General features: G+C 31.8%; 3 protein-coding genes across 4 annotated transcripts; 2 read left to right on the top strand and 1 right to left on the bottom strand.

Moving 5' to 3' along the window:
- Positions 1-224: 224 nt before the first annotated feature.
- On the top strand, positions 225-2,529 carry LOC124539378. Its single transcript, XM_047116763.1, has 2 exons — positions 225-662; positions 820-2,529. Exons 1-2 carry the CDS (start codon positions 535-537, stop codon positions 1,988-1,990), a joined length of 1,299 nt encoding a protein of 432 aa, XP_046972719.1. The 5' UTR covers positions 225-534; the 3' UTR covers positions 1,991-2,529.
- On the bottom strand, positions 2,525-5,068 carry LOC124539366. Of its 2 annotated transcripts, none has more exons than XM_047116741.1 (3): positions 4,649-5,068; positions 4,203-4,464; positions 2,525-3,765 (listed from the first exon to the last, which is right to left on the bottom strand). In XM_047116741.1, the coding sequence occupies exons 1-3, from the start codon at positions 4,835-4,837 to the stop codon at positions 2,540-2,542; spliced, it is 1,677 nt and encodes a 558-aa protein (XP_046972697.1). In that variant the 5' UTR covers positions 4,838-5,068; the 3' UTR covers positions 2,525-2,539. The 2 variants fall into 2 exon arrangements, with proteins under 2 accessions (XP_046972697.1, XP_046972706.1); XM_047116750.1 differs by having other exon boundaries at positions 3,441-3,718.
- Positions 5,069-5,376: 308 nt separating this feature from the next.
- Positions 5,377-21,796, top strand: LOC124537233 (peroxiredoxin 1). Its single transcript, XM_047114008.1, has 5 exons — positions 5,377-5,625; positions 13,628-13,768; positions 18,380-18,519; positions 19,523-19,691; positions 21,015-21,796. Exons 2-5 carry the CDS (start codon positions 13,638-13,640, stop codon positions 21,160-21,162), a joined length of 588 nt encoding a protein of 195 aa, XP_046969964.1. The 5' UTR covers positions 5,377-5,625; positions 13,628-13,637; the 3' UTR covers positions 21,163-21,796.
- The last annotated feature ends 1,351 nt before the right edge of the window (positions 21,797-23,147 follow it).

Genomic DNA, 23,147 nt, shown 5'->3' on the forward strand with positions numbered 1-23,147 from the left:
AAATAAAACATAAGTGTATGTGATCATTTTTCTTAAGAAATATAAACAAAGTGGCCTACAATTTGTCCTAAGCCATATTTTAGCTCAGCGATACAGAATTAACAATTTTAATTTTCGACTATAATATACGAATTGATTTAATTTACCAAAATGAGTAATAAATATATATTGTCTCACATAACAAGTATATTATCACAATGGAACCAAATAATACGGTAGTTGACAGTAAGAAAATATTTTGAATTTTTTTATTTTTTATGGTAGATTTATAGATACAAATAGGAAAAAACGATCTTATTGATTAAATAAATCATGATTATTTCATATTTTTGAGATTTAAAATTCCAAAAATACAGTCACTAGCCACGTGACAACGAACACCAATGACAGCGCGTGACGTCTCAAGTTGCAAAACGAACAATCTTGACGTATCTTGGTCATAATTATTTTGTTTTGTTTTGCTATTAAATGTAGGTAACTTATATCGTTATTCCAACATTCCGACAAATTTATACTAGAAAAGAGTTTGGTACAATGGAAGCAGGTTTCATAAAAGCGAATAGCAGTAATTTGCCGAAGATCGATGTTGTTATGTTGGGTGCATTTTTCGCAACTAACAATAATTTTTGCTCCGCAGAATTCCGAAATATTAAAACTTCAATGTAAGTAAACAACACTAATTATTATAATGATAATGCCAGCTAGCCTACCTGATAACCATTCATCAGAAATATATTCAATTCAGATCAATTTATTCTTGTTTCTAGGTTAGGTATAAGTATGTTTATTTTCATTCATCACTAATATATTTCTTTTCAGATCATCTCGTGCGTCATATGGAGATGATGCAATTAGTTACGTGCAATTGAAGCGTGATGGAAAACTCTGTTTTCTTAAATGTAAAATATGTCCAGAGCATAAAGTGCGGTCTAAATTATATGCAGTGACATTAGTTATTGATGAAGAAGACGACATAATTTGTTCTGTGGAGTGTCATGACTGTGTTGCTTCCCAAGGCGGGTGCAAGCACGCAATAGCCTTTATCATGTGGATTCATAGGCGGAGTGAAGAACCTTCTTGTACATCTATGGAGTGTTACTGGAAAAAGTCTAAATTGTCACAGGTTGGTACGAGTTTAAAGTACATAACAGCCAAAGAAATGTCCAAGAGAAGTCCAAGTCTGCCATCGAACCCAAGCATACTCACTAAATATTTAGCAGAAGCAAAAAAAAGAAAAATAGAAGATTGTGAGTTATTAAATTACCAGCATGACACTAATCTTTCTGATATAGCTACAACTTCAATGCATCAGCTTGTTGTTAAATTTAAAGAAAAATGCTGTGACATATTTATAGGTAATGTTAATATAACAGATGCCACAATCACAAAAGTTGAAACTCAAACACGAAATCAATTTAAAAGCAGGCTTTGGAATGAACTAAGATATGGACGGATAACAGCCTCAAGAGCTTTTGATGTAAGTCGATGTAAGACCTTTGATGGTACCTTGATATCATTAATTATGGGTGGACAGATTCCAGATACTCCAGCAATGAAAAGGGGAAGGATTTTAGAAGACTCAGTGAGACAAACTTTGAAACAAGTCTTAAATAAAAATATCAGGAAGTGTGGACTAATTTTGAGTTCTAAATACCCTATGATTGCAGGATCACCAGATGGTATCTGTCAAGACTACATAATAGAAATTAAGTGTCCCACAACTGCTAAAACTAATTTGAATTATATAAAAGATGGAAAGCCTACTGAAAAATATTACATTCAGATACAAATACAGATGTACTTAGCTAAATTAAAAAAATGCATTTTTTGTATAGCAGATCCAAATTTTACTGAAAATAAGAAAATTGAAACGTTTTATGTCAATTTTAATGAACAATTTGTTATAAATATTATAGAAAACAGTTTGATTCCCTTTTGGAAAAAACATATATATCCATTATTGTATCAAAGTGTAATAAACAAGACCTAAGGAGGCTTTGATATTGATTTAGTAGTTTTTATTTGTTGCTATAATTTTTGTTTGCATTTCCATTGAAGGACAACATAACATTGTGAGCTTTATTATAATGCATTAGCATTTAGTAAAAGTTACTAAGAACTTTCTTCAAATCAGTCACTAATTTGTAAACATAGCCAATCGCAGATATTATATTATTATGTATGAGCATTTCAATTGAGGGAACACCTTTAATTAACTTCTTTTACAAACTAGAGATTGAATTAACAAATGTTTCAGGACTTGGTTAAACAGTATGAACTTACAGTGATTATTGAGGGGCCACCTTCAGCATTCTTGTCTTTTCATTCACTGAACAAGAAGGGCTAAAATTTTATAAATTACTTTTACAAATGTTGTAAATTTTAACTAGACTTTGAGCTATGAATGGGACTAACTTTAACCTAATAGTTAGCACATTCTAAAGCTCACAAGTCTATGTGGTCCCTCAGTGTGAATTCAAGCTTATTTTTTTCCCTTAATATATATAATAAATAAAGCAACACAGCATATTTTGAAGTTTTATTTAATCAGAGAATCTTGTAAATTAATTAAAGCACATGCAATAGTTACAATATCGTCTAATATCTTTAAAAAATTAATATTAACACAAGCATGTGGTCTTAACATATTAAACTCGCGCAAACGTCGTATAACCCGTTCAACATGTATTCTTAAGCTTGCAATTTGTTTTGTTAGCTTAGCCTCTAATTTACTGAGTTTGACACCTGATTGTACACTTGGAGGTCGAACTAATTGGACACCAGATTTTAATAAAAATTGTTCAACATGTTTAAATCCTCTATCTGCCATTATACACATACCTTTTTCTAAAGTGTGTACAAAATCACAGGATTCAACCAAGCATGTGTCTGTCGTTCTTCCTCCAAATCCAGGTGATACATAATTCACTAATCCGTTAGGTGTACAAGATATTAAATATTTGATGGTATTGGTTTTTTTATAGTCGGACCATGTTAATGCTTGATTGACAGACTTAGATGGCTTTTGCACCTCAATCTCTAAGCAGTCGATAATGCAGCTAACATTGTAATATTTATGCCTAAATGCCATGGGCAGGGTTTTTATATTGGATTCTTTATTTATCTTAACAATAAAGGGACGCAAAACACTTGCTAATATAGGGATATTTTTTAAAAATATTTTGCTAGCATATGATGGAACCATGGCAAAATCATCAGCTAGTTCTTGAAATTTATTGTCTAAGCGAATTTTTTTCAAAATTAACATAATATGCTCAGTAGGGATATTGGTTTCACTATTTATTATGTCCAATAAAAAGTAACTACTCTTGGGAATCCCAATGTAAAACCTAGGTTTATTCATAATCTTATTAATAATATTCTGTATAGTGTTAATAGATTTTTGTTTCACTTCAACTATCTCGCTGCAATCTGAAGATGATTTTGTTTGCAGTGATTCTGTAGATGGTGAGGATTCTAAATGCGTCACATGTGGCTTACATGGAGAAAAATCACTATCTGAGTTGTGTTCTTCTGAAAAAAGCTTCTTTGATATTCCAGATCCAGATGGTCTTGATCGTTTAGAATGTTCAACTTTAAATGGAGATGTAGAAACTGTTTTGCTATATCTGAATGGTGATGCTGCCTGGTCCACTGACTTCCTTTGAGTTTGAGTTGCTTTGCTTCTGTACTTCTTAGTCAACAATACTTGAATGCATTTACTTGCTGTTCTAGTTTCTTGTATATCTTTGATCATGTGTAAATCTGAAAAATTTGTAGCTACATTAATAAAAAAAATACCAACTTAGCAAAATTTATCTTATGAGATAAATATGCTTAATATTAATAATAGTTCACATAGTAACTAAGTATAAAAAGTATAAACATGTACATATAACTGTATAAGTAATAGATTGAAGTTTTATCCCTAATTTAAAATATGTATCTCACATACTTTAAGTTATACTTTAGGTATAAAACTTTGTTTATCATAACATTAGCATTAGCAGCCCGTCACAGCTTTGCCTCTAGTACATACATAGCCTGTTACTCAGGGTGAATTTAGCCTTCCAATGGCGAAAGAATTTTTCGAATTGGACCAGTAAATCCTGAGATTAGTGTGTTTAAACAAACAAACAACCTGTTCCGCTTTATATATTAGTATAGATTACTGTAGATTAAAGGAATAAGTAAGATAATACCTGGCCTAGTAACAGAAGTTTCTCCTTGAACAGAAGAACTAGTACTGGCAATGTTGCTCTCAACTGATTCATTTAAACACTCTTCAATTATCGTCATCCTTTGTTTTTTTAGAGCATATGGTCTTTCCAAACTACAACCTGCCCGTTTTCGTCTATCTGGTTGGCAATGAAATTTACTAGGCAAAGTGTCTGGTTTCATCTGAATTTGTGTTACAAATCCCATGACATGATATTGCATGTAATTCTCCATATCGTTTGGCAACTGTAACAAAATATTGGTTTTATAAATAATAAATTAGGCAGAAGTTTTTTGATAAGTTCATTACCCTAATATGAATTCTAACCTAATAAAAATCTATTCTCAATATCAGGAACAGTAAATTTTGTTAGTTATTACGATAATATATTTAAAAAACATAATTTATTGCGAAAAAGTATAAACTTACATCGAAATGATCCTCACAAAAATACATTCTGGAATCCGAAGCTACATTAACGTCTCGTCTTGCAAGTTGTAGCCACTTTTTACGCATTTGTTCCTTTCGAGGCACATGTATAAATAGTTTATCAGGTGTTTTGATTGTTGAACTTTCACACTGAGGTACTATACAGTATTTATAAAATTTGTGATCCATTTTATTTGATAATTTGGGTAAACAAACTCGTCCCAGCCGCTCAACCAAACAGTTTGTTTTACAACATGTGACGTCACAAGGCTCGCCATGACAGTTTGTCGTGTTTTATTTGAGAAATGTCAAATATTTCATAAAAAAGTAAATTTAAATATGTTACAGTTTGTATTTCATTGAAATATTTATATTTCAGTTAAATTAGACCATAAGGCAAACGTTGAAATAGATTTTTAAAATTAGTCAACTAGCCTATTACCTAAAAAGATAGTTCTAAAATAAATAATTCCGGGACGTGAACAGAGTTTAAGCATAGTTGTGCATAACTTTACATTCAAAATGTAAGCCAACGAAGCCATCGTTATTTGAATTATACGCTACAATGTTTTCACCAACAAAAAATTAATAATAAATCACCTCGAATCTCGACGATGTTATAAAAACGTAATTAAATGTAAATGTTGCTTCAGCGCCATCTTCTTTTTACCGCATGTACTAAGTCTTATAATATAAGTTCAAATCAAGTAGACTTAATAAATAATCTCGAGATTTGTAAACTGTTTCAATTGTTATAAAATAACGATATCAAATTAAACGGTTATGTAACATTATAAGGTCTTAATAATATTTTTATTATTTACTATAAATTTGATAGTATTTAAACTTTTAAAGACAAGAATTATCTTATCTGTGGATACAGTTATACCGTTGTTCCGGCCGGCTCTCATTTGTCATTTTCACGCCGTTGTTCGTGGTACATTCAGTTCATTTTCTGCGATCTCTGTTTTTTTCATGTAAGTTTTTTTTTATTTCATTTTTTATAGCACAGTTTAATGATGTCTGATATTTTCAATTAACAATTGCATTGCTAATGTTATATTGAAAATGAGGTCGAGTCGTCTGAATCGGTTCCTCATTCGAATTTAAGATAGATCCATCTAGAAAAATAGGTACTGTACTATCGTGGCACTTCGGAGTTAACATTAATAACTAAACCTCTATAAGAATAAGTACCGTTATAACTCAAGAGATATTTCACCACGTTGCGCAAGAGGTAGGTAGCGTGATATTAGTTAAAGCCTACCTTAAATTCATCGATAAATTTATAGAAATGAATGAACTAAAATACGGTAACTGCGAATTATTTAAAAAAGTAAGTTCGGTTTTATGGTAAATTTTAAATATCGGTTTAGGGTCAAAGGTTATGATGATGCAAGAAGGATTGAATAGGAAAAGAGAACGCAGTGAGTCGGGCAATGAAATGAATGGGAATTCGGCCAAAAAGTTATTAATTGAGAGGTCAGTGGTGTACAGAAGTGCATGAACGAAGATTATATATTGGCTCAAGGTTTTAATTATTAATGGCTTAGCATAGACCGCTGGCAAGCTATTTCAACTTAAATATTTGATGTTAAATTCTATTTGATATATGAAGTCATTATATTTCTATACAAAGGAGAATATTTTGCTTCGGTGTTGGGATATACATTTGTAATATAAAAATATATATTTTTATATATTGCAAGCTAAGGATTATAGGGTCTTTGTTATAGTTGTTTTTAAGAGTATTTTTTTGCATGGTACAAATGTAGCTTGCTTTTACTCAAAATATGAACTTTTCAATCTATAATAATCAAAGAATAATGTTTTTGAGATGAAAAGCATGTTTTCTATGATTCATTATCTAAAAAACTGTATTAAATATGCATTTATAACAGTTATAAAAATAAAACAAAATTATTTGTTTCTGTGAGAAATAATATTGAAGTTTTTTCGGTATACCTTTGAAAATACAGAACATATCAAGATAATAGTCCTCACATTGGTGTTTTATTTATACCAGATTAGAACTCTTGTTACAAGCACTAAAAGAACAACATTCAAACAATGGTATTAATTATACCTATTTCTACTAAAAACAAATCTATTTTAATTTCATGCTAATAGTTTTACTAGTGCTTTTAGTAATGGATTACATCTTGAGAAATTATAGGTTTCATATTGAAATTTCTCACATAACCATCAACCACTATGAGTACAGGACCTCACCTAGAACTGAAATATTTAAAGACATACTCATTAAATAAAGAATAAAAAATGACCAAAGCTAAAAGGAAAGATATTCAAACAGGCTTTACTGTGGTACCATATAACGTGAGACATCTCATCTCAATAATTACCAATTCTTATTTATTATAAATTTTAAAGTTGGAGGATGTTTGTAATGGGTAAAAATAAAGTAATATTATAATAATACTATAAATAGGTGTCCATACATTTAAAAGATGGTGATTAAATCCTTATAACTATCAATTTAATCACATAGTTAAATACGACAGATAAATCAGCAAGTAACAAACTCGAAGATGACGATGGAACACAAGTGTTACTGTCGTGGAGACGAAATTGATAGCTTGGATCTCAATAAGCCTGAACATCTTTTACCGATGATGAGACCATTTTCCATGAGGTTTAATTGCCTTTCTACTGTAGTTACTATACTTGATAGCATAGGTAGCATTGATTTTAACTGATATATTTCAGTAGATTGTTCTAGAAGTAGAAGTAAAGTTTAGAGATGTAATTAGTTTAGTATGAGAGTTGTTATATCAATAAATCATGATTATTTCAAAAGTCACCAGTCTCGTTAAATATATAATTATAATCATAATTGTTATATGCAATCATTATCCCAAGTTCCGGTCTGACTATCCATTTGTCTTTATTTCTTACTTATAGTTAAAGCAAATTTCTTAATTTACTTGACAATATATGACAAATTTTGAAAATGAATTTAAATCAATTTCGCCACAATTAGTAATTGTTGCATTTTTCTTATTTATACTAGTGGTCACCCGCGGCTTCGTTCACATTTAAGGGGTTTTATTATCATGTTTTAGGCAATAATGTAGCGTATGCCCTTCCTTGGTGTTAGAATTTGCTTCATACCAAATTTCATCAAATACAGTTCAGCCATTTGGTAATGAAAGAGCGACAGCCAGACAGAGTTACTTTCACATTTATAAATATAGATTACGTCTGTAATAGTTAACAGCTGTAAGAAAAAGTTTCATCACAATTTTAATATCCATAAAAGAAAATACAAGGATTATACTGTGACTCATAATTTTATTGTAAGTATACTGCCTGACTGGGAAATACTTTTTAAATTAACATGTAAATGGAAGCAGTTAACATATTTGTTTAATTGAAATACGTCAAAGTCTGTTATTACGCAATATTATGTAACATTTCTTTGTCCATTCAACTCAATAAATGTTAACTAAAGTAACTAAATTGCAAAGATGTTATTTCAGCTTTAGGTATTATACATTGTTGAGCTTACTTGTGCTTTAATCAATAAAATAACTTGGAAATGTTCCTTTCCAGTCTGTTTCGTCAATAAAAATGTGCATTTTTTCCACTTTACTTACCGAGGTCATATTCAAACGTAGGGTGACCAAGTCTTAAAACTGAATCGCCGGACAGACTAGCAATTTTAGCCGAAGTGACACTTGAAATTATAAAATGGGGGTTTTTAATTTTCAATCTTTAAACGTTCGTTTGTGTTCAACGTGTTTATCCTCTTGACTTATCTAGACTATGGACTATGTCCGACTTTATCACGAAGCGTGGCTATCCTAATCCCATATAATCAATACACACCGCAGGCCACACTTTGTATACTTGATTAAATATACATTATACCTCAAAGTGTAATTTGATTTACATAGTTTAAAAATGATACTTATTAATAGAAAAGAATACTGAGTCTCCGTTACTATATACATATATTTTATTGAAAATATTCTTATTTAGTCAAAACCTGTATTGTATGGTAATTTGACGATAATTGAGTAATTAGTAAGCCTTTTTTCCATAGATTTTGTAATTTAAACGACCAAACTATACGAAAAAAAATATCTAATTACCAACTTTGGGGTCAAGACAGTATAATGACATACTTCAGGCATTTCCACAAGTAAATAATGAATTTGAAATGTCTTTGAAATTATTGTAATGACAGCCAGTAAGATTTTTGGCTGGCTAAAGTTCTTAGTAGCTGTATGTAGATGGAAAGTTGGCCGAGTTACACTCCAGTAAATTTGAAGATACCTACGTAGTCATTAGTCGTACATCTAATCTCTTTCCGGTCGTGTCCGATTGCTTTCTCATTGGACTGAAAATATAGGCACAAGATGCACCTGAGATACGAACTAATTTGTGTAATGTGTATTATATTTCCACGCGTTATTAGGACGAGAGGGTAAGACAGCGGTACCTTCTATTAATTTCGAAATTTTAAGTTTATATACCTCAATCAAGCTGTTATTGTTTTTTTTTATGGTGGTGATGATGGTAGGTCATAAATTGACGCCGTATAAAATCTTAATCACACTTTACATAAGCTCCAACCTAACGAACTGAGATGATACATCCCTTGAGCATGTAGATACACTGGTTCACTCGCCCTTTTCCCTCATTACATCTCTCACTCGTCAGATATTCTACCGCCAAACAGCAGTACCCAGTATTGTTGTGTTTCAGTTTGAAGTTTATTTGACCCAATGTAACTACAGTCACAAGGGACATAACATCTTAGTTCCAAAGGTTTTTGGCGCATTGACTATGTAAGGAATACTGCAGTGGTCACCACTTACCATGAGATGACTCATTTGCTCGAGCGCCAACGTATAACATTAAAAATAAAACCGAGTACATTTTCATATCTTTTAGACATCCATTATCTATGGATTGACATTCGCAAAAGTTTTTTTTTAAATTGTGTAGGCTTATGTTCTTGAAATAAAACGATAACTAGGTACGTTGATATGGTTTTGTATCATGTTCATCACGTTCCGATAAATGTTTGATAAGATAATTACGTACACTCATTGTTGCGTCTAGAAATCGTATTAAGATACGGACGTAAATAATTGACTGTGAATTATGTCTTAAGGGATTAAAGTTGTCATCGTGGATTTGTAATGATTTTATAATATTTAACATAAAAAGCGACAACAATCTTATAAAGTATTATAGCCATTAATATTGTTTAAGTACTATTTAATTGTGCTAAAAGTATTTCAATATTATTTTCAGGTTTATTTAAAAAAATGTACACATATGTTGTATGCCATCGGTGACTTTGGTCTATTATAATCACGTTTGGTGATTCGTTGGTCGTTCGTAGTTCTTCGTAGGTTTTAGGAACATAAAGAAGACTATATGTTCCTCCCCCTGTGATTCAAGCTTACTTTATTACAATTTTCATCAAATTTGCTTCAATTGTTTTGTCATGAAAGCGTAACAGAGTTACTTTCACATAAATAATTTATATTAGTATTAGATGATAGGCGTTTATTTTTCTTCAAGATTAGACTTTAGTTGAACTGAAATACTCTACAAAAAGGTCTATTTATTTGCCTATTAACTAGAAAACTTTATATTTAAATCAAGGATAGACATTTGTATTGTTCAAAAAAAAATCTACGGCTATCTCATATAATTGGATTTAATAAATACTATGTGCAATAATTGTAATTAATTGTGATAATATTATCTACACATAAAAAGTAACAGAGCACCGTGACTGCACACAAAATGTGTTTTTTTTTACTGTAATGTTGAGCATTTAGATAACAGTCGTCGGTCAAAGTTCTTAGTTAAAAAAAAAAATTGTTTACGTCTGTTTTGTTTTTCATGTCAAAACAATATAAGAAATTCTGTGCTAAAGTAAAATAATGAATACGTCATTCATATATAAATTTTGCAATAAAATACGAGATAAAATGAATATCAATATTATGTAGGTATTGTAGTATTCAGTTGTATGTATGTAGGTAAATCTTTTCTGAAAGCTGTTGGTTCAAATCCGAGCAAGCCAAACTTGAGTTTTCACGTGATTAATTTGTTCACTGTCAGTGGAAAGGAAGAAGGGCTAAAGTGCCGTAACGGTACTTTTGGGAAATGAGGTTTGAAGTTAATTTAGCAAGCCTCATTTTCCAAAAGTACCGTTTTGACGTATATGCATAATGTAACTCGACGGTGTGATTATGCGAAAACTTGCGCGATTCCCACAGAAACCCACAGTGGAGCTATCTAATGGAATAATCTCCAACCCTTCTTAGGAGTTGAGAATTTCTTCGTCGCTTAAGTAATGAAATAATGTAGACCATTCAATGTTCCCAGGGTCAGTAACCTCGAAGCCATATTAACTAACATGCTCAACTGTGGGATTTTAACCGACTACTTGTACAATGGTAACGGGAAATTACTCCGCGAGTTGTGGAGGTATACCGGGAGACACGGACATAGCGTGGTTTTGTTACGAACGGAATACGTGAAGCACGATATCCATAACGGGTTCGTTAAATATTCAGGAAAATTGTTCGATAAATTGATTCAGCGTACGGTAGACGGTAGTATTATGTAAAAATATGTGTGTGGATTTTCTATATGTATATTGTACATAAATAATAAGGTAAATTATGTAAATCGAGTTATTAATATTTATATATTCTTTATTCAAATGGACAAAATAAGAACAATTCAATTTCATTCACAATTTGCAATCTTTCGTCATTCATGGAAACCCCGCGACTCAAATAATAACTAGTTCTTATCGTAAATATTATATTATGATAATTTTATTTATTATATATAAAAATAATTCTACACGCGTGAAACTGAGCTGTATCTACACTGTTGGAACTACATCGACTTTTTCTTGTATTTGAGTTACAGTAGCCGAAACCATCCAAATCAAAGTAATTCATTTTGATTTCACCTAGTTTTTAAATTATAAATTTTGATAAGCAGACAATGATCATTGCTTATCAATCATCGTTATCAAATAAAATAAGGAGCTACAATGATTATATATTAAAATTGGATATAAATTATGCATAACACACAGTAAATATATAAGTACAACTCGAAAAATTACACAGATGAAAATATTAGTTAAAAACAGTTCTTAAAACATGCATAAAAAATAATAATGGCGGTTACTTTTATTTTATATAATATGTTATTAATCAAAATCAATTAATCTCGACGGAGATAAAAATGTATTAATCCGCAATATAAATAATAAATATGCAATAAAATTATCGTGTAAACAATTAATAAACCTGGGTGGTATTGATAAGTCGAATCATTGTTTTGGCTGGATTTTGATGCATCTGTTGCAGACTATACATAATAAAATATAATGTATTTATATAAATATTAATATTCATAAAAATCTTATAAGACATTAAAGTCTGCGTTCATGTTTAAAGTTCTAACAATGTTATTATAGAACTAAGCAAGAACTACTATTATATTTGATGTACATTTTTTATATACAATAGAAAAAAAATAGAATTATACAGGCAGGCGTTGAAATCGGTGCTCCTAATAAAATATCGATATTTTGTTCGCACACGAGTAAACATAAGGAAGTTTTCAAGGTTTCGTGCTAGTTGAGATATATTAATTATATTATATGCTTATGTTTCTAAATAATTTGCTTTATTTGATTTCAAGAGAATTTTCAATGAATGGTAGATAGTATTTCCTTGGAGCTTCCCTTCTCCATTTAGAATACATTTTATTACGAGTATATTTTATGTTAAATTATTTATTTTATTGAACATTTATTCAACTTCCAGTGTTACCATCATAAAATAACTAATACCTACCTACGTATAAAGCTGTAATTTTTATAATTTTGTATAAAGTCGTAAATGAACATTGTCGTATAATATATAGTATATATTTTATAAGTAATTAATATGTCAGTATCGTTTAGATAAAACGTTTGTTTTATTATTGATCGCATTAGAGTCGCTGTGACCTTAAGATAATGTTGTGTTATTGTTGGAATATTCTAGTTGTTATTAATTATTGACGCTCGTACATAGCTTACATACTTTTATAATTCAATCAGCTGTTGTGTATACATTTATATGGAAGTTTGTGATAAGTACAGGTATTACAGTAGCAGATAGACACTAGAGAGTTTCCAAGGTACTAATATTTTATATGCCTTCAAATTCAATCGAATGTAGTGTAGTACTTTGTAGTGCGAGCGTTCTCTAAACTATCATAGATGACAATTTTTTTTCTTACTAGAAATAGATTTACATGTGTGACGTCATTAGTCGTAGTGAGTCGAGGTTGCCCAGTGGTTAGAACGCGTGCATCTTAACCGATGATTGCGGGTTCAAACCCAGGCAAGTACCGCTGATTCATGTGCTTAATTTGTCTTTATAATTCATCTCGTGCTCAGCGGTGAAGGAAAACATCGTGAGGAAACCTGCATGTGACATATTTCATAGAAATTGTGCCACATGTGTATTCCACCAACCCGCATTGGAACAGCGTGTTGGAATATGTTCCAAACCTTCTCCTCAAAGGGAGAGGAGGCCTTTAGCCCAGCAGTAGGATTTTACAGGCTATTGTTGTTGTTGACGTCATTAGCGCCTATGAAGTCCTCTGGCTCGACTGAGCTGTGTTATAGTGAAGGCGGAACGTTAACAGTTATTGTCAGTCACCCAATGATATTCTAATAAACAGATATGTTATACCCATATTAAACAAGAGAAAAAAGTGTGCCGCGCCTGGGATCGTTTATTTTACATTTCGTTACAAGTAAAAAGGATAGCTTGATAAAAACAATAAGAAAAAAAAGAGACAACAACATTTTTCTAGTCTTCGCTTTTGGCGCGTTAATAACATATCTGTTTACCAGAACATCATTGCAGTTAGCCAAGGAGCTTTAGCTGAGCTGAGTTGTTGGTGTTTCAGTTTCAACAAGATGCCGCTCCAGCTGACGAAACCCGCGCCGCAGTTCAAGACGACCGCCGTCGTCAATGGAGAGTTCAAGGACATCGCGCTCTCAGACTACAAGGGGAAATATGTCGTGCTCTTCTTCTACCCGCTCGACTTGTGAGTACCGCTATAATAAATACATCCTACTACTTCCTACTACTATTATAAAGGCGAAAGTTTGTATGTATGGATGTATGGATGTTTGTTACTCTTTCACGTAAAAACTACTGAATGGATTTGAATGAAACTTTACCACAATATAGCTTATACATCAGAATAACACATAGGCTACAATTTTTGAGGTTTCTAATGTGAGGTCGTAAAAAAACACATTTTTTGCGCTTACATTGCAAACGCTGACTGAATCCTACCATATAGATCAAAACAATGTACTACAGTATTGTACAACTTAAAAAGGTCTACAAAAAGTCCGTGATGGTATATGTTTATCTCTTAGGAACAACCCACAATAACCATTTTTTATCCTTTACTTTGTACGAGAAATAATGACTTATTTACGAAGCGATTTTAAGCGATTACTAGACTAGACGGGACGAACCTGAAGTCCACGCGAACGAAGTCGCGGGCAAAAGCTAGTTACACATACAGCCAACCTATACTATATCTATCAAAAAACAATACGAGAATACTTTAAGAAATATCTATGTTTCTTACAAATTACCTTTTATACGATATTATACTGGGTCAATCAAGAGGCTCGTTATCGCTTCTTTCTTTTGATTGTTGAAACGTGTACCCGTAGCTGACACCGGCTCCAAATATAACAATAACTATAACTACGTTATATAATCGTAAATCGACTTTTAAGTAGTCTAATATTTTTCATTTCATTTTACCTAGGACTCTCAAAAATATGTTAAATATGCAATTATTTTTATTACTTTTTAGTGCATTTTTATTTGTTTTAAAATAGTGTTTTGTTTGAAGTCGGTTTTTCTTTTTGTTAAAATTTTATAATAAACGCCTTAAGCGACATTTACAAATCATTCGTTTCTTGTTAGTATTTCAATTGTAATGCGGTATGGTCTTTAGGGCTTAACTTTAATTTCGTCATGTCGTATCGGTTTCGAAGTAGGTACCTATTTGTCAATATAACTTATCTTTAGTTCGATATAGCATGTCAAATTATCGTACGTATGATACAATACGTAATACTTGTTTGATGTCGGCGAAATTTGTTTTACTGAGTTTTGTTTTGTGGAACCTTATAAAAATAAATTTATCGGTAACGGTTTGAATTTTTGAAACATTAAAAGATCAGATTCTTATCCATGTATTAATGTATTATTTTTATATTATCATATTCAGTTAGTATGTACTATGTATCAATAAATATAAACAACGTCGCTTAACGCCGTATTCTATACGCTTAGATATTTTAAACTACGCAACGGGTTTTATTGCGGTTTTCATCATTACACAGAGTGATTCATAATAATCAGAGTTTTTGTGTATAATACATAGGCATTACAGTATAGAAAATCCGACAATTTTATCTTTTCAAGTCTTGTATAGAGACCCTTGTTGTGTCCCTGAGAAGGGTAAGAAGTATATGTACACATATTTTGAAACAAAATTATCATCATTTATATAATGACAATGACAAATGAATTACCAAAGCTACAACTCTAATGATAAACTAGAGGTCACATTTTTCACGTAAACGATATGTGGTTTTGTCATGTCATTATCAAGTCCTATAAACAATATAAAATTATTTATTTGGTTTCTGATTCCACGTGGAATGTTTGCCATAAAAAAATTACTTAAAAATGCAGTAAAAATATTTTTCTAATTTCTAGGTAATCTAAGTAATCTAAATAAACGTTGTTATAAATAAATAATACTCAAGTCACATAATACGTGTAATCGACTATGTCCTCTAATTGGATTTAAACAAGTACTAGTACCTATAACAAGTAGTACTTACAGATTAATTAATAGTCAAAGCGATATCACGTTATATAACAAATTATTAATAACATTTTAAATAGCGTTAAGTTAATGTTAGTGAAATAGTTAACGTAGTTGTTATTTCTGGTCATACCGGTTTAACGTTTTTCGCTTCGGAGAGCAATGACATTTTAAATTCAAGGCGACTTGAAATTCATTTTAAATTGTTCGCTGAATGTTTTCGACGTAATCGCTTATTCAAGCAGATAATGATTCTAATTTGTTTTCATTTGCAATGTTTCGTAACAATTTCGGTTACAAATGAAAAATATCATGATGTTCCAAGGCTTATATGATATGTATTATTAAGCTATCGTTAATGATTTATAGATCGTCTAAGAAATTACGTAGGTAAATAGCATGTATGTGACATAATAAATTTTGTAAATAAATAAAACCGGTTTGCATTACACGGACAATATCTACTCATCCTTACTTGTACCTGACAGGTAACCTCATTAAATTTGAAATGTTTTGTAATACACAATAAACTATACGTTTCCAATATAAATTTTAATTAATTATACCAAGTCGCTTTGGAATATACACAGTGAAGGCAGGAATGTCTGTCTTGATCAGCTTTTTAATAATATTTTAAAGTAAATACATAGATGATAAATAATACAATAGTTAATAAAAATCTATAAAAATAAAACAATAACTAAAATAATAATACTAATAGAGTAAGTAGTAAATAATAATAATAGATAAAGAGAAAGTGAGGCAAAGGTCACCTAGAAAGGGCACAATGTTTTTTCCCATCGTGCAGTCTTTGCCAGTCAAGTAGTTCCAATGTTAGCTTAGACAGTAGTTTTAGCTGGGCGGGATTAAGTCAGTCAGTTTTCAGGACAAACGATTTTTTTATCATAGATATATTTATTATGTTGACATTCATATATTAATACATTTTTCTTTCCATGCTTTTTATAATATTATAGTGACTAGTTAGCATGGCACGGTTTTTCGCGGTATTCAGCTAATTTTAACACACCTGTTTTACTTGAGTCTGTTGTTTTCGAACTTGGAACATCATTTAAGGCGTGTGTCGGTAAATAATCGTAGAGTTATGTTTACATTATTATCATTTTAACTTACAATGAAGGTACATTGTGACGTTTCACGAGTATTAATGAAAACAATGTTATCTCGTTTGGGTCGGTTAATTCTATAAGTATTGCATTTCTTTACGGTTGACAGCTTCAAGAAATAATTGACACTGAATTGATAAGAATCTTATCCTATTATCTCTGTTCTTAGAGAAAACGCTACTCTCGAAATTTGAAACGTTAATCCATCATTCGCACTGCCATACAATGAGAGTATTATCAAAATAGATAGTATTAAACTCACTAATTTACTAGCTATCTGCCCCGGCTTCGCACTTGTGCAATGTTGATACTAAATATACTATGGATTTTTTCTTGTTTCTTTACTATTTTGTAAATGTATTATAATCAAAAACCTTACATTCGAATCAATCATCTATTAAAAAACAGCGCATTAAAATCGTTTGAGTAATTTGAAAGATCTAAGCATACATCGGGTCGGAGTTCGGACAGCGATAAGCAACTTTGTTTTATACTGTGTTATGATAATTCTTTTTGAGCCTACGAGTAAGAATTGAATAGAATCATTCGCTTCGGAGATTAAGACAAGAGCCCCCAATATACAATCACAGATTTTACCTCCTTATAATATAAGTATAGATTCTGTAAGTCTGTACAGTTTTGTTAGAGGTGGCAGATGACAAAACAAGATCTCATTTGAAATAAAACTAGTTATAACGGATTTTAATCGCGTATATTAATTATTTTGGACATCCCGACGTTTCGAGCACTTTACAGCGTTCGTGGTCACGGGTAGACTCATACTCAGTCTAGTCGGGTCTCGTCGGGATGTCCAAAATAATTAATATACGCTATTAAAATGCGTTATAACTAGTTTTATTTAAATGTGTAAGATTAAGATCTCAGTTGACTCATATTCCTATATTTAATCGAATTTACACATAAGCTATGTTATTGTAAAGTTTAATTAAAATGTATTGCCGAATTGATTTTAATGAAATCCATCCTTATATAAATTATCCTTACTTGGTGGTAGGGCTTTGTGCGAGCCCGTCTGGGTAGGTACCACCCACTCATCAGTTATTCTACCGCCAAATAACAGTAGTCAGTATTGTTGTGTTCCGGTTTGAAGGGTGAGTGAGCCAGTGTAACTACAGGCACAAGGGACATAACATCTTAGTACCCAAGGTTAGTGGCGCAGTGACGATGCTTACATCGTCACTGCGCCACTAAAGTAAAGTAAAGTAAAGTAACAGCCTGTAAATTTCCCACTGCTGAGATAAGGCCTCCTCTTCCATTAAGGAGAGGGTTTGGAACGTATTCCACCACGCTGTTCCAATGCGGGTTGGTGAAATGCACATGTGGCAGAATTTCGATGAAATTAGACACATGCAGGTTTCCTCACGATGTTTTCCTTCACCGCCTAGCACGAGATGAATTATAAACACAATTAAGCACATATATATAGTGGTGCTTGCCTGGGTTTGAACCCGCAATCATCGGTTAAGATGCACGCGTTCTAACCACTGGGCCATCTCAGCTATGTAAGGAATAGTTAATATTTCTCACAGCGTCATTGTCTATGGGTGATGGTGACCACTTACCATCAGGTGGCCCATATGCTCGTCCGCCAACCTATACCATAAAAAAAAATGAAATCCATCCTGACAAATTGTTTCGTGCGCAGCACGTTCGTGTGCCCGACGGAGATCATCGCATTCTCGGAGCGCGCCGACGACTTCCGCAAGATCGGCTGCGAGGTGGTCGCCGCCTCCACTGACTCGCACTTCACGCACCTCGCCTGGATCAACACGCCGCGCAAGCAGGGTGCGTATAGTACCTTTGACACATCGCTAAACAATTCAACTGACCCTCCATTCTAGGACATATCACGTGCATATAAATTGTTAATATTTGATACAGGCGACACTTCGCTAAACAATTCAACTGACCCTCCCTTCTAGGACATATCACATGGATATAAATTGTTAATATTTGATACAGGCATTAATTATTTTATGTACCGACAGATAAAATTATCCATACTGAATAGTTTTGCTCTGGTTTGAGGGTGAAGTGTAGCTATAAGCACAAGGGACATAATTATTTGGTTCCTAAATTTGATGGGGTATTGGAGATAGATATAAGGAAAGATTAAAATTTCTAATGGTGCCAATGCTATGCATTTATCATCAGGCCCATTTCCCCATTCGTCAGTATCAAATATTACTATTTTCTAATACAAGCTAATCGAAGAATTATAGTAGATTAATATGATGAATAATTTGCATATTTATGACATTTATATCGCTATTGCATGCATTATAGTATAAAATTATGCATTTTTAACTTAATTAAAATAATATTATAAGAAAGCCTGTTTGCCAATCAAGTTGGCCATCTGATGATAAAGTTTATCTTACATGCTTCAATTATTGTAATGACTCATTATGAAAACTACTACTATTACTATTTCGCACTAAGCGGAATAATTAAATTTTTACACTAAAATTACTACATTATGGATGCGCTTAACGCTATTAATTTACATCATGAAATATTACTCAGCATATGAAACATCGAGGTAAGAGATCCTACGAATTGTAATATTTATCGAGGCTGTAATTAAATGCTGTCAAGTAAACTGTGTTTTTTTTTCTCTCATTGGGATGATATCAAATTAAAATATACATTTATAAGCTATTTTGAATCCTTAATTTAGAGAGTTGTATTAAAAGTAAAGCTTTCATTGGTTCTGAATGTTAGTTACTCTCTAATATGACAAAAATGTATATATTAATATATATAATGTGTATAATGATGTGTGCAGGCGGGCTGGGCCCCATGAACATCCCCATCCTGAGCGACAAGTCGCACCGCATCGCGCGCGACTACGGCGTGCTCAACGAGGAGAGCGGCGTGCCATTCCGCGGACTCTTCATCATCGACGACAAGCAGAACCTGCGCCAGATCACCGTCAACGACCTGCCCGTGGGCCGGTGAGCCAAGTGCACCGCTTACCTTACCTCCCACCATTTGTATATAGTATGACACAAATTAGATGTAGCAACGGAAAATGCAATGGAATGAATTTAAAACCGATTACTGCCGATTTACACACCCAATAGAAATAGCTCCCTATCGCGCCATTCGACGCTATTCGTCGCTATAGATTCTCGCGTCAGAGAAAGCAAGTGAATGTTAATCGACGCGTCAAATTGACAAATTAATTAGGTCATATGATATGACAAGTTATTACGTTTGTGCAAAGATCATATTCGCATGAGAAATAAATATTGATACTATATTTAATTATTTATAGTACGACACAACGTAGATGTCGTATCGGCAAAACTCGTAAAACCGATCACATCCGAATTGAGTACGCTATCCCAAATTATCAATTGGTTGTGTAAATCGACATTAATCGGTTTTATTTTCATTCCATTGCATTTTCCGTTGGTTCATCTAACTTGTGTCGTACTATACGTGATTGATTGAGTGAAGAAAAACATCTTGAGGGAATAGGAGTGATATATTTAAAATAAACTCATTGAATTTTCCTTATAAAAATTATCATTGATAAATTAACAGCAGACAGGCAGTTAGTCACCGTGAGCCATTATCTTTTCGATTTTATTCTATGTACAAAAATTAATCTAATTGATGCGACGAGATTGATTGAATTATGATTCATATTATATGTATTAATCACAGCTGATATCATTTCATGACAATTTTTATCAGTATACATTATAATTTCAAAAGTTGCGGTTACAGCTGTAATCACTTGACATGTACATATCACACTGAACAACCACTCTTTCACGTTTTAATAATTAAATTGATAAGGTTTTATTTATGTCATTTTATTATTGCTTGTGATATTGATTTGAGTGGTTCAACCAAACATTTTTTTTATACACCAAAATAATAATAAATTTATAAAACCTGATTTAATTTCATAAATTATGATATGAAGGATATTTTGTAAAATAGAATTGTAGCTTACATGATAGATCAACAATTTCTGAAGATACATGGACATAGTACAAAATGAGACAGTCTCCATATATGTGCATATGTGTGCATATGTTCAAAGACTCACAAATAATCACTTATCCATGATAGTTTGCTAAATACTGAGCACATACTTAGCAACTGGATGTGCCCTTGACTTTTTTCATTTGAGAAAATCAAACATATAATCAGTCATATTATAAAATGTATAAACTAAACAAATATTTCCCCATGTACAGTTTATAGGAATGTCCTATGGCAATGTAAATTTGAATTTAAACAAGAACAATTATAATTTTCAGATCTGTTGATGAGACCCTCCGTCTCGTCCAGGCTTTCCAGTTCACCGACAAGCACGGTGAAGTCTGCCCGGCCAACTGGACCCCAGGCTCCAAGACCATCAAACCAGACACCAAGGCCGCTAAAGAATACTTCGTAGATGCAAACTAAGTTATTATATACCATTAGATGTGGTTGACGTATCATATTCACTGTGTATAAATTATGAAAAAGGATAACTTTTGGCATATATACAATTTTCATGATTTTATTACATTTTTGATCTGATCGTGGCCAACATGGATATTAGTCATTGAATAGTAAGTTAAGATCTTATATTTTTAAATCATAAATAATAAATTGGACAGCTAAGCTGTGAATGAATTTTCTATGGGGTCCTTTATTTTTACAACTCCGTGAATCGTATAAATTATCAGATACCATACAAAGGGCCTTTATAATATGCCAACTTTATAAATATATGTCACAGTAAGTACATACGCAGTGCGTATTAACCGTTGATGTTAATGATCATGTTTTGATAACATTCGACCACATCTAATAGTTGAATTTAATATTTTAATATATCCCTGTGATACGTTAGCTCGTACAGACAATATCTTGAATTGTTTCGCTTATTTTAAGTTGTGATGCAGTTTGTCCGTTCGGTATGCGAATCTCAGTTGTGCATACTGAAACATTGTTGAAGTTATTTAATACATTTTACAAGAACTTATCAGTATTGGACAGAGATCCTACGAATTGTAATATTTATCGAGGCTGTAATTAAATGCTGTCAAGTAAACTGTGTTTTTTTTATTTCTCATTGGGTTGATATCAAATTAAAATATACATTTACAAGCTATTATGAATCCTCAATTTAAAGAGTTGTATTAAAAGAAAAGCTTTCATCGGTTCTGAACGTTACTCTCTAATATGACAAAAATGTATACATTTCCAACATTTGGGATTCAATGTTGTCATACCGAGTGATAGCTTTATTAATTAAATAAAGATATTATTACGCAAAACATTGCTCCAACAGTATTTATTGAGTTGGGAGACTGCTAATACTATCTACATGTTTCGTTATATATCTTAGCTCATTAAATGAGTTATCTTAAGAAATGAAATGTTTCCAATCAGGCTGATTGGAAAATAGGCCTATAAATAACTGTTCGTTTTCGACTAGATAGATATTGTGTATCTAGGTTCTAACATGAGAACATCATCTACTCTATCGTCGAGCAGCAATAACTTCATTGAACGGCCTCTAGACGTCAGAAATGAATATTTCATTAAATTGATAGATTTTGAATTGAAATAGTTCAAACCTGAATAAATAACACCAGCATAGAGAAAAATTATCAACAAAAGGAGAAAAAAAATTAGAATTATTTGAAGTTAATAATCTTTGACGAATAAAACTTCAAATGCTAATGTGATAATTTCCTTTGGAGTCATCCGCCTTTGTTGTTCCAGCAACAGAATATGATTTTAGATTTGTGAAATGTAACAAAATTGTTTTCAGTTAATAGTTACTTCATTGAAGTACATTCAAAGAGTTTGGTAAATTTACTTTTTTGTATTCAAAATAAATAATATAAGCAACTACAATATTTTATTTAGAAATACACTTTTTTAATGCCATTACTTGTTTTCTGCAATGCTTTTAATGCATGACCAGTGGTGTTTCCAGTAGTGGCGGTCAAGGGTAAAAAAAAAATTGTTATATAATTTTTGTATTTAATGACTACTTTCCACTATAGAAACTATTGTTAATATTCTGTGCCTTTAACGGATTCACTCATACTATTTTTTTTTGTAAGTGATTTTTATTTTCGTCATGTTTTTTTTTTGCTTAAAGTAAGTAAATAATATTACGGTTAGCTTGGTGAGTTACGAAAACATATGATCTAGATGTTTATATTTCTACGAACATAATTTAAAGCTTACCTACGTCATGTGACCAAAGAATGACAAAGAACTGCATATGAATTGACCTTACATTTTGATAAGTAGTTATAAACATAAAACAAGCTAAGATAATCCCGTGGTTAGAACACATCTGACTGAAGATTGTTGATTAAAACCGATTAAAAACTACAGAATTTACAAGTACTTAATTTGTATGTATAATTTAATCTCTTGTTCGG

This window comes from Vanessa cardui, chromosome 2 (genome assembly GCF_905220365.1).
Source record: "Vanessa cardui chromosome 2, ilVanCard2.1, whole genome shotgun sequence".
Lineage (NCBI taxonomy): Eukaryota > Metazoa > Arthropoda > Insecta > Lepidoptera > Nymphalidae > Vanessa > Vanessa cardui.